The following is a 13,126-nucleotide window of genomic DNA, read 5'->3' as shown; positions in this document are numbered from 1 at the left end:
TTAAATCGCGCTTGAGGTCATTAGGCATGGAAAGTCTGTTTTTTATACTCGAAATTATGCAGTATATATGATTGCATGCCCTCGCTATAGTGCAGTTTAATGTGCTTTGTTTTTTTATCAACACAATAAGCCAAAAGTGATGATTCTTCAAAAAAATTGCATGGGTATCAATATTTCAATAAAATGTTTATAAATACGAATGCAAAATCGATTTTTTAGTAGATTAATTGCACTTTAAGGTCTCCAAACAGTAATGTATGAAGTGATGTGAACTTTAAACAGCTGTTTGGCAATTTCGCAAATGTTAAATTGCATTTTTAATGAAATGTCCACATCCAGCGATCTGTGTTGACAATTTTTTTTATTTCACCTACTCAAAAATTTCAATTTAATTTTTTTTAAAAAAGTTCAAAATATATACGCTGTACTTTGGCGTGTTCAATGTATACAGTTTGCTAGCTTTAGAATATAAATGTTTGTGGGTCTATTGGAAAACCCAAGGTTTCCTATATCTGCTGAACTCTGGCGCGTATAGATAATCGTTCGTTGCAGAATACAATTTGGGATCCATTAATAGTACGAAAAATTTGAAAATTTTGCCGAAATTAAACGTGAAAAACACGATAAGTGATGATGATGAATGTGTGGATAAGTCTTTAGCAAAAATGCGGTGAAATACTGACAAAAGAGACAAGAACGAATAGTCTAATAGCGTCGTTAATTATGCGGGAGGTTATTCAAGGGCGGTAATTTATTCCTATTGAGCTACCTTAAAATACTCATCACTGAGCTATATTTTAATAGACCTATAATGCATAATGATGTATCGAGCCGTGACGCCTGCAGGGAATTCTGATTTTAGTAGTCACGGCGAAAAATTCAAACTTCAAAATTTCTCAACGTGACTACTAAGACCAGAATTCCTTGCAGGTGTCATTGCTTGTTACGTCATTATGCATAAGGTATATTCCTGGAGGAACTAGGAACCATCCATCATCCCACCCCACTGGGCATCAACATGACATGCCCAAGAAAGAGAGTGTTTTTAGGCAGAAAGCATTCACAATATAGTATGCAGAGTACTATATTTATATCACCACAACACCTTTATAAACTGTTACAATCTCCCTAATTTCCCTAATTTTTATAACAAGAACAAAGTCCTTCCGTTGACATGAGGTTGGGTGACCACCTCTCGGCCTTAATTACTCAACACCAAAGCTGATCGATAAGGTTGCCTGAGGTGAACTTGTCATGGAGACATCTTTGATGAAGAACTGGTATCCATCGCCAGTGTAAATAACTTTCTTTGTTATGGGTTGGTTTGCATTGGTTGCACCATTTTGAAGGTCGTTGTAAACCGACTCGCTTGCTTGCTTTTGCTCAGGGTAGACCTTTACATTCCACTTATTGTCGCCACTCCAGGGCAGTTTAAACATAACACAGAACGATTCGGGCGCCTCTTCAAAGCCGTAGCAGAACGCTCCTGACACCCCCGTTGTAGAGGGACCCGTCTTTTTAACCCCTCCCATCATGAAACCTTCTTCCACAGGCACGTTCAGGGGTAACGCTTCGGTAAGAGAGCCTTCCTTCATGTAAGCCGTGCCCCCTGTAAGAAATTTCAGAATATTTTGACTGGCAAACATGTTGATATTTGCCGCAAGCTAAAATAGTTTTTGTTTCATATACCGGATCGGTCCCAAAAAAAGTACTCACGTTTGATTGATCATAACTTTTTAACAAGTGAAGTCAATAAACTAGATAGATTTTAATAGATAGATGGAACGCTAACTCAGATTTTACCCTAAACGTCGGACGGTATATCAAACAGTAGCTAATGTAAATTGCTTGTTTGAAGTGAGAGCTACAACAGCAATGACAGCAGTAACAATTTTACAACAGTTATGATTGCCACGGTAGTCATTTGATAAATGCAATAACAATCGTCTCAGACCTTGCCAGGGAGCTCCTTCAACATTTCCAAGAGTTATGACAATTTTGCGTTCGACGTTTGCCAGTTGTTGTAGAACAGTATTAGCAACTTCTAGTCCAAACTGTGCCAGATCTGTGACCTGGCCTAGTTTCTCCCACCCGCTAGTACCTGGTAAATGAAAAAGCAACAATCTAATAAATTGAAAACAGCTTCCCAAAATAGATAAAATAACAAACTTTTTGCAACGTCATTATTTTGAACTTACGTTGATCAAATTACCTTCCATAAACCATTAAACATATGTTCTTAGCCCTAATCTCAGCACAGTCAGCTAGATAGAAGTCAAGTGGTCGGGCACTGTCATCGGTGACATTTTCGTCCCTATTTTAAGCCCTTCTTTGTGACAAAGATGGGTTGAAGACCAACCTGCTCTTGGTTACCCACGCAACATTCCCCTCCCCTCACCCTCGAACCTCCTCTACTGGTGCAGAGTGACATGATGAATTGTACACTTTATATTGAATTCCTTACCACCTCCACCTCCTGTGTTTCCGCCTGTTCGTGTCGATCGCCTGAAACTGAAGCGTCTGGTTTGTGTGTTACGTGTCGTACTGGTAGATCGACGAAATGGTGAACCTAAGATCAGGTGCAAAAGATCAGATTACTTGGCAACTTTCTACCACTAAAAAGGCTAATATGTACACATCCATTGTTTTTAATTCTAACACTTTCTGTCAGCTATACTTCTCCAATACCGTTTCTAATATCGATACCTCCTTTACAATAATTCCCAGATGCACTCACTTCGTTTATTACTGGTACATGAAAAACATGGCTACCTCTTTCTTAAGCATACCTCTCTTTTATTGACAGCTTGTGCTTATAGTTTTAAGCTGGTACTGTACAGTTATAATGCTTTTAAAAGGGACGCTTGTCTAATGTGAGCATTTCTCCTAAAATTGACACTTTTTCCATTGCGGACACTTCTCTGAAATAAGGGACACCTCTTTCCAATATGGAAACGTCTTTCTAACATAGACTCCTCCCCAAAATAGACACATCTCTCTCTGAATTGGACACCTCTCTCTAACGTGGACACCTCTATCTAATATGTTCGCCTCTTTCAAATGCTGTCATCTCTATATAATAGGGACATGTCCCTCTGAAGGTCTGTTCACACGATCCAATTTTGTTGGATCCAATCCACTTCTGATGGATGTTTTATAGTCTGTTGTCTTGTAATGTATACGAGCAGCAAATCCACTGAAGCCAATGCAGTACCGCTTTATCAATAACGGAGTATATTTCATACGTCAACAAAATTGGATCGTTTGAACAGACCTTAATATGAACACCTCTCTTTAATTCTCTCTATCTAATATGACAACCGCTTTCGTAATATAAACACCTCTCTGAAGTGGACACCTTTCTAACATGGGTACCTCTAATATGGGAAAACAGTAGGGAAACACCTTATAATGTGGATAGTTTTCCATGACAGGAACAATCCTTATTTGAATGCTTTTATTCAAGTCCGGAAGTCAAGTCCATTCTGCGTATAGGTTTTGCTCATAACAAAGTGAGGACCTCTGATGTGAAAATTTTGCATGTTTCTTATTTTTTCTTAACATAAACTCTAGTTCATATTAATTTAGAAGCACAACGAGCCTAAATAGTGTTAGATATTTAGACAGCACATCGTATTTTAAAAAATAGTGAAGTTCAAAATGAAAACAAACCGTTTGTTTATATACGGACTTGACTTCCACTTATAATCTTTTATTATGTTACTTACGATTAGTACGAGTAGTACCAGACCTCACTCCACCTGAAAGAAAGGTTAACCATCTTCAACATCCGCTTCACTTACATGGTGCCACCATATATTAATAGACTAGCCTAGGTCAAAATTTTTTTAATTTTCCATAGCTATTGGAACATGGTGCAAGCTATCTTGTTATGATGCTAACTATTTATCTGGTTTGGTAGTGCTAACACTCTATCTGCTATTTGGAATAACGTCAAAGTATTGCTTAGCGCTACTAGTTATGGTCGTGCTAACTATTTATCTGGTTATGGTGCTAACTGTTTATCTAGGTATGTTGCTAACTAATTATCTGGGTATGGTGGTAACTAATTATCTAGTTATGGTCCTAACTAATTATCTAGTTATACTGCTGACTAATTATCTACTTATGGTACTAACTAATTATCTAGGTATGGTGCCAACTATTCATCAGGTTATGGTGATAACTATTTATCTGTTTATGATGGTGCTATTTATCTGGATATGGTAAAAACTATTTATCTGGTTATGGTGGTGCTAACCATCTATCAACTCTATCTACTATTTGCAATGTCAAATAATCGCTTACCCGAGCTGCGAGTCCTAAAGAACCCTAAAGAAACACCAAGGAAAGTTACATACCATCACAAAGCAAGCAAATTTTTAAATTAATACAGTTCCTAAGAAGAGTTCATCAATTTAGATCGTCCAGTACGAAAATGTACCAAATTTCCAAATTTCGCATGACTGTATTTTCTACATTTTACACCACTTTTTACGACGGAACGCTCAATCTTATTTTGAGATTTTGGAATACCGAGTAGACTCTGCTGTGGTGAAATTATTGTCCAGATGTACCGGGATCAGAATGTTATTTAATAAGATTGTTGTTTGATACACTTGGTTGGTGTCGATTTGTAATAAAGTTGAAATATCGCTTACCACTTCTTGTTCCACTCGAGCCACTGTTTCTAAAGGAGGTTCCTACAGAAATACCGAAGCGGGTTACGGGTATGGCGACGACGATTGGAACTTTGTGTCCTTTTTAGGTGAAGCCTGTGCTCGAAACATGGATGATTTTGGGAACATGACCACCTACAGTGTTGTCAAATGCTCTCTTCTGCTGCTTAACTTACCTCTGCGGGTTGATCGAAACGATGATGATCCTAGAGAAAAAAATAAACACCCAGGTGAATGTTGATATCGCGCGTTTATTGAAGAATTTAACAAGGTAATCTAGCCGGCCAGGGAAGGAGGATTCTGTCACCCCTTCGGTACGGCCGACGTTCTTACATTCTGGATTTACAATAATAACTTTCCACTTTGGCTTATTCCCATCGTCCACATTAATGCTCGCCCACATCATCTAGCATCTTCCCGCTATATTACTTAACTTACTTCTTCCAAAGAGCCTTGGTGCTCGATCCACACTTTCCTCGTCGTCTTTAAACAAAAAAAAATTAGCAAGGACACATCATGGTTCATTATCGTTCTGTCCATGAATGTAATATAACATCGTACGTTTCAATGCTGTCGCGTCTCTAATCTGAACACCTTTCTAATATAAACTCTTCTGTAATATAAAACACCTTTCAATATGGACACCTCTCTAAATAGACATCTCTGTAATACGAACACCTTTTATGTGAACACCTCTCTGATATAGACTCCTCGTTAATATAGACACCTCATTAATATAGATACCTCCCTAATAAAGACATCTCTCTAGTATAGATCCCTCACTAACATGGACACTTCTGCAACAATTAAAGAGTTAACAATACAGACACCTCTCTAATATGGATACTTCTCTAATATCGACATCTCTCTAATATCGATACCTCTCTAATATAGACACCTCTCTAATATGGATACCTCTTTAATATGGATAACCCTCTAATATGGATACCTCTCTAATGTCGATACCTCTCTAATATGGATACCTCTTTAATATGGATAACCCTCTAATATGGACACTTCTCTAATATCGACACCTCTGTAATATACTGTAGACACCTTTCTATCACGAACACCTATAATATAGCACTAATTATTTGAGAAACATCGTACCCTTTGATTCCATGTATTCCAATTCCTCTTCTGCATCTTCCACGTCCTTGAAGTCGTCTAAAAAGTTTTAAAATAAGGCTAACGGTTGGGTCTTTATTAGTGCTCGAGTCTTACACATGACATCCTTGCTCTTCATTGTATCCTATTCTCGTTCGCATAATATGTGCATTCAAACCAACTTTGTGTTTACTGAAGCCTGCTTTTCACAAGCAAAATTTTTCGCACGAAGCAAGATTTTGCTTCCGTTCGAGACTTTTCAACCGCAGCGATGTAAAAAAAGAATCATAGGGTGACTCACCCTCTGCACGAACAGCGACTAACGCCAAAGTTGCAAGCAAAGCCAAAAACATGAGTTTACCAGCCATAGTTGTACGTTCACTATCGTTTCCTTTTTCTCACACTAAAATAGAAATTTTTATGGAACATCTTTCTCTCTACTATACTTCAAGAAGCACGCGAACGGGCAATGGTCATAGGTGGTTTTGTTTGTTTTTACGGAGCCTGGTCAACGGAGAAACAACGATTTTTTGCATTAGGAAAGAAAATAGGAGATGAACTCGACAGAATTTTAGTACTTTATTCCTTACGGTTTTTCAAAACCTCAAGTTTCCATGATGAAAAAAAAATTTAATTTTAAAATACATGAAGTACAAAAATAAATCAACGAGTACTCACCCACAACGAGGTTCCTTACCAAATAGGAAAGAAAAAATTTGAAGATCGCTTTCATACCTCTCACTTATATAACGGCCGTTTTATATTAATGAATTATATTATATTTACACGCCAGATGGCTTCGTTATTATTATTTGCATGAACGGTTAAGTTTATTAAACAGGTGTGGATATTATGTTTTCACAAGCCGTGATTGGGATATTCCGCATTAAAATTTTGTCAACATAACTTAGGTCGTGTGTACTTTATTACGCATTTAGAGTTAAGGAATTTTTTTATTCAGTTATCGTTTTTCAAAGCAAATGGGTTATTATGATAAGGAACATGCTGATAGAGCTATCCAGTAGTTTAGGTTTCCTCCTATTAAATAGAAGACAGGTTTATGCAAGGAAATAAGTATATACTTGTATTTCGTTATAACAGAGATAAAAGTAGTGCAACCTAGGTTTCCTCTTGGAGTCGAACTACATTGATACATTAGAGATGACTTATTGAACAGTTTAGAACTGATAGAGCTATCCAGTATAAATAAGGTCAGTTTAGTTTAGGTTTCTTCCTGTAGTAACACTGGATCAATAAAGGATGATCCTTACTGGACCTCTAGGAAGAACAGTTTAGAACTGATAAACACCGCAGAAGTTGGTTATAACTGTTGGGTGTTTATTGAAGTTTCAACTCGAAAATCTAACCACTGGTTCACAATTAATTGTGCATTTCTGTATTACTATGAAATCACTATCTTCTCAATACGCATTTACAATCTTTTGGCAGCTCATGGACAGCTGAATTAAATGGCCATTTTCAACCTTAATTAAAGTAAACACAAGGTTATTATAAAAATTTATAATTAAGACGATTTTACCGTGTGCAAGCTTCAGATATTGTGTGCAAGCTATATTTGTTAGGCATTTTTATATCTTTTTGCCCACCAAATTTGAAGTAGTGAGGAAAAAGTCTATATGGCTACTAATTCGCGGTGTCGAACTGATAGAGCTGTAACCTATATCCAGTATAAATAAGGTTCAAATTATTCCTTTTAGTCTCAATGCCGATGCAGTATATTCGTAAATTTTAGTACTTTCGAGTGGTTTTACCTTTTTTCCTCTGATAGGGTGCTTAATTTATAATAGGAGAAGGTCTTTCTTTTGAACCTTATACTAATACTTTAGAAAATCATGATAATATACCCAAAAATTATTTGGAACAGCTGAAATTCATATCTATATGACAACGAGAACGGAATGAGCAAATATTGATTTAACTCAAACATGTTAGGAGCATTTTATACACGAATTAGATGAATATACTGTGGGCAATCGTTGGCTTAGCAAAATGCTCCAGGATTCAAATAAATAATGTTCATTTCTAAAGATCTTTTTTTCTGTGCTTTTTCAGTCTGTAAATTTTGGGCTAAAATAGCCGGTTCTATACAAATTGAGTTTTTTAGTAGATTAACTACACTTAATTCACGAACTACAAACATTAGTTCACGGCTTCATGTAAAGTTTAAACAGCCGTTTAGTTGCCACACTTGCATCCAAGTTATTTTGCAGTTAATTGCATGTTTAATGAAATGTCTACATTCAATAATTTGTGTTGACACCAATCCTTTTTTAATTAAAAAATTATTTCAAAATTTATTCTATGCGACGCATTTTGGCGTTCTTCAATGATTCAAAGGATTAGTTTTAATCGTTGAGACATCATCTTGGAAACCTCTTTCTTGACTGTCCGAGTCTGTTTGTGACATGTTTCTTTCTTGTTCTCGTAGTGGACAGTATTCCTGTTCGTGTCTGCGCTGATTGTAACCGCGGCTAAATTTGTATCTTCCACAAAATTGACAGCTCATTCCCTTACCACTGGAGGTGTGGGAATGCCTTGTTATCGAACAGTATAATGCAGTTTTATGAGCAGATAAGCATGTGCTCACGAGCAGTCATGAGCATGTGATCATCGCATAAAACTGTACCCGGTTCATTGAGATTTTTTAGGCCCAAACTCCTGTAGTAAATTTTGTTCAATTTAGAAAGTAATGTCGGTTACAATTTTTAAGCAGATGAGTAGTGTTCATAACTGCGATGAGCAGAAGAGTAGTGCTCATAACTGCTGATGGGCAACTGCTCATCGCAAATTGATACTCTATTTTTGAATAGATTGATATTGATTCAGTGTCCTTCTCAAGCTTTACTATACTGAGCAACTACAAGTGCTCGAGCTAAACACATTTTGTCAGTGTTATTAATACGAATAATTGATCGCTTGCTGATCAAGTAAATTAGTCTCATATGGCTTCCTGCCGGGGCCTCCGTTAGGCATCTCAACGTTTCACAATATAAACGTTTACTGAATCATCTAATATGAATTCCCGATTAGATTGAGTAACTCGTTCAATTTCTGCTAAAACATGCTCAGATGTTAAGCCGGTTTTCTACTAGGCGAATGTATTCGCGCGAACAGATAAAAAGTAGGAAGCGATTCTACTTTTTCACGGAGAATTTTTTCGCAAACCAATCACATCACTGTATTTCAGATATCGCTTCGCGTCGCGCGAATAAATTCGCCTCGTGGAAAACGGGCTAATCTCTGCCTAGACATAAAGGGTATGCGAAGCAAGGGTCATGCAAAAAAGAGATTTTGGTAAAATAAAAAAGCACCATTCTCATTATCGAAAGAAGAAATAGTCATGGAGTAACGACAATGGCTTTGCAACTAACAATTGGTGGTTCGAATCTTGCATGGGGAAAAACGTGGTCATTCGTGCACCGAGTGGACTATTGCATGATGTCAAGAAAACTTTAAATGTCCTTAATTCATTTCATTCCTTGACGAAATCGACCGGTTTTAGGTTGCAATAAATGCAGTGAGTGAAAACGGACAATTTACGTTTATTAAACGTACTTAAACGCTATTGGAAATAAAAAAACAAATTCAATTGTTAGAAAACCCTACGCAGTCGCAGTAAACGAGCAATAATTCCACAATAACCGCATTGAGCAATGTCATATATACTAAGCCGTCGACTCTTGGATTCTTAGCGATTCTCGGTACCTGCTTTTTTGTTGGGTTTGAGGGAGAATTCTCGTGCCTCTTTCGGGCCCTGGGGGATTGGTTCGAATGCTGGAGTTTGACAGAATGCTTTTTATTAGCATCTTGAAAAAAGGATTTAAGTAAAATAAAAAACACCATCCATAATCACAAGAGAGAATAGTCACGCGGTAATGACAATGGCCTCGCAACTGTCAAGTTGGTGGTTCAAATCTTGCCTGGGGTTAAAATGTTTTCGTCACGACTACACGACCCGAAAGAAAAGATTTGGGTAGGATACAAAAAACGAACCTGTGAATCATAATATAAGATCTCTTTTGGTCTCGTGTTGAAGGTAATGGTCTCGCAACATTCAAGTCGGTGTTTCGAATCCTCGGAGGAATGATTTTCATAATTAACCAGAAAAAAAGATTGAGATAAAGGTAGCCTTGAACTTCTAGCGCGTGTGGTCTAGTGGTGAAGACAACGTTTTCGCAATCTAGATGACCATGGTTCGAAACGTTATCTGGGCCTTTTTTTTATGATGCTAATTGCAACTCACAGACATGCGTCGTGCATGTAAGTGTACTGTCTTTAATTCTCTACGCATATGATGTATGCACGTGGTCATTCGTGCACTGTGTGGACTATTGCATGATGTCAAGAAAATTTTAAATGTCTTTAATTCACTTCATTACTTGAAGAAATTGACCGGTTTTAGGTTGCAGTAAATGCATTAAGTGAAAAGGACACTTTACGTTTATGAAACCTACTTAAACGCTATTGGAAAACGAAAAAAAGCCAAATTCAGTGTTAGGAGACCTTGCGCAGTCGCAGTAAACGAGCAATTATTCCACAATAACCGCATTGAGCAATGTCATATATACTAAGCTGTCGACACTTGGATTCTTACCGATTTTCGGTACCTGCTTTTTTGTTGGGTTTGTGGGAGAATCTTCGTGTCTCTTTGGGAGATTTGTTTGAATGCTGGAGTTGGACTGAATGCTTTTTATTAGCATCTTGAAAGAAAAGATTTAAGTAAAATGAAAGCTATCATCATTATCGAAAGAGGGAATAGTAACGCGGTAACGACAAAGGTCTAGCAACTGGCAAATTGGTGGTTCGAATCTTGCATGCGTAAAAATGTTTTTGTCACGGCTCGAAAGAAGGATTTCGGTAACATTAAAAACGAACGTGTGCATCACAAGATATCTTAGTGGTCTAGTGTTGAAAGCAATGGTCTCGCAAAGTTCAAGTTGACGTTTCGAATCCTCGGTAGAATGTTTTTCATTATGATCCTAAAAAAGGATTGAGAAAGAATAAATAAATGTAACGCTGGTGGTCAAGTGGTGAAGACAACGGTATCGTAAACCGTCAGACTATGGTCCGAAACGGAAACTGGGATGTTTTTTTTATTACGCTATAACTCACAGACACGCGCCATGCATGTAAGTGTCTTTAATTATCAACGCATATGATGTATGCACGTGGTCATTCGTGCACTGTGTGGACTATTTCATGAAGTCAAGAAAATTTTAAATGTCCTTAATTCACTTCATTCCTTAAAAATATCGACCGGTTTTAGGTCGCAGTAAATGCAGTGAGTGAAAACGGACACTTTACGTTTATTAAACGTGCTTAAACGACATTGCAAAGAGAGAAAAAGTGAAATTAAGTATTAATAAATCCCGCGCAGTCGCAGTGAACGAGTAATAATCCCAGTTATCCCACAATAGTCACATTGAGCAACATTCTATATTCTAAGCCGATGACTTTTGAAGGTTGAAGCCAGTCAACCCACAACGATTATCGTTGCCTGCTCTTTTGGCAGGATTCTGTGGAAGAACTTGGTTTCTGGTATTATGCCAGAACACAAGTTCTATTAATTTGTATATGAGGTTGATGGTTCAAATCCTTCCATTGGGAAAATGGTTTAACATGACACGAAGGAAAATATTTAGTTGAAGTAAATAAAATAACCACAGCAGTTCAGCACAAGACCTTGTAATCTAGTGACGAAGACAATGGTCTCCCAAGTGGTAAATCGATGGTTCGAATCCTACTATAACCGGTTTTCATTATGAACTTCATGAAAAGGGTTAAATAAATAAAATAACCATAGCAGTCCAGCACAAGACCTTGTAATCTAGTGGCGAAGACAATGGTCTCCCAAGTGGTAAATCGTTGGTTCGAATCCTACTATCACCGTTTTTCATTGTGAACTTCATGAAAAGGGTAAAGTAAATAAAATAACCATAGCAGTTCAGCACAAAACCTTATAGTCTAGTGGCGAAGACAATGGTCTCCCAAGTGGTAAATCGATGGTTCGAATCCTACTATAACCGTTTTTCATTATGAACTTCATGAAAAGGGTAAAGTAAATTAAATAACCATGGCCGTTCCGTGCAAGTTCTTGTAGTTTAGTGGTCAAGATGTTAGTCTCATGTGTCGACAGTCGTAGGTTCGAATCTCGTTTTAGATGGAAATTTTCGTTATTAATATTACATGGTAAGGTTATGGTAAAATAAGTTGGTGTAGGCTTAAATTGGTGTAGACCTTTAAGTGTAGTGGCGAAGTCAATGATCTTCCAAGTGGTAAAGCGACGGTTCGGATCCAACCATAACCGTTTTTCATTATGAATTTCGTGAAAAGGGTAAAGTAAATTAAATAACTATAGCCATTCAGCACAAGTTCTTGTAGTGTTGTGGTCAAGATGTTAGTCTCATGTGTTGACAGTCACAGGTTCGAATCTCGTTTTAGATGAAAATTTTCGTTATTTATAAAACGTGGTAAGGTTATGGTGAATAAATTGGTGTAGGCTTCCAACAATCACCAGTTAGCCTTGTGGTAAAGTCGTGGACTATCAAGTACAAGATCGAGGTATCAAGAACAGTATGGTACGTTCCTCATGGCCGTGGAAAGAAAAAGAAAAAAAAATGGTAGGTATGTTGCTCGGGGGAGGTTTGTACTCGACAAATCTTTGCAAATCAAAGTTAATCTTTAGGGAAATCTGGGGATAGGTAGGGTGAATGAGGGGTATATGAGTACAAAAAGACTTAGTAATTGGGCGGCCTCGGCTCCCGGGGCAGGGGGAGGGTATAGGTGAGAAAACAGTATATAAAATGTTTAAGTCTTTTTGTACTCATTTAAACCTCTTTACCCCTAATTATCCCCCCATTTACTCCTATCTATCCCTACTTTTACCTATCCTCATATATCCCTGATTACCCCCTAACACGATTAAATGTTTGAAGAAAGCTTGCTTTGAAAGTCAGGAAAGCCGGGGGAAAGAGAACCCCCCTCAGTCTACTCCTCGCCCAAGGCGAGGGCATATTCGCCCTCTCGCTCTACTCCTCTCACACTCACAAATTCTCACTTTTTACCTTTTTCGGTTTCTCCAGGGCTTGAACCTTTGACTGTATACTTGGCAGATCATCGTCTTCACCACTACACCACCAGTTCTTGTGGTGTAAGCCTAGAGTTTTTTATTTTACTTAATCCTTTTTTAGAAGGATCTGTGACGAAACGTAAATACCTTTTGGTAGGATCTCAAATGAAATACAATTTAAATGAGTTCATTTTAATGTTCATGATTTATTTTCTCAAATCTCACACACTGTATCTTTACAGGCTTTACT

The 13,126-nt window shown here is 37.5% G+C and overlaps 1 protein-coding gene across 1 annotated transcript; it reads right to left on the bottom strand.

The window, feature by feature from the left end:
* Positions 1-1,068: 1,068 nt before the first annotated feature.
* LOC114536155 (DELTA-stichotoxin-She4a-like) lies at positions 1,069-6,520 on the bottom strand. The gene is made up of 11 exons (XM_028557508.1): positions 6,465-6,520; positions 6,088-6,189; positions 5,790-5,846; positions 5,118-5,162; positions 4,856-4,885; positions 4,662-4,703; positions 4,309-4,332; positions 3,729-3,761; positions 2,465-2,569; positions 1,955-2,101; positions 1,069-1,609 (listed from the first exon to the last, which is right to left on the bottom strand). Exons 2-11 carry the CDS (start codon positions 6,152-6,154, stop codon positions 1,206-1,208), a joined length of 954 nt encoding a protein of 317 aa, XP_028413309.1. The 5' UTR covers positions 6,155-6,189; positions 6,465-6,520; the 3' UTR covers positions 1,069-1,205.
* Between the last annotated feature and the right edge of the window lie 6,606 nt (positions 6,521-13,126).

Source organism: Dendronephthya gigantea, unplaced genomic scaffold, assembly GCF_004324835.1.
Source record: "Dendronephthya gigantea isolate DGI-Jeju-01 unplaced genomic scaffold, DenGig_1.0 000002F, whole genome shotgun sequence".
NCBI lineage: Eukaryota > Metazoa > Cnidaria > Anthozoa > Malacalcyonacea > Nephtheidae > Dendronephthya > Dendronephthya gigantea.
This window is presented reverse-complemented; position numbering and strand designations above follow the sequence as displayed.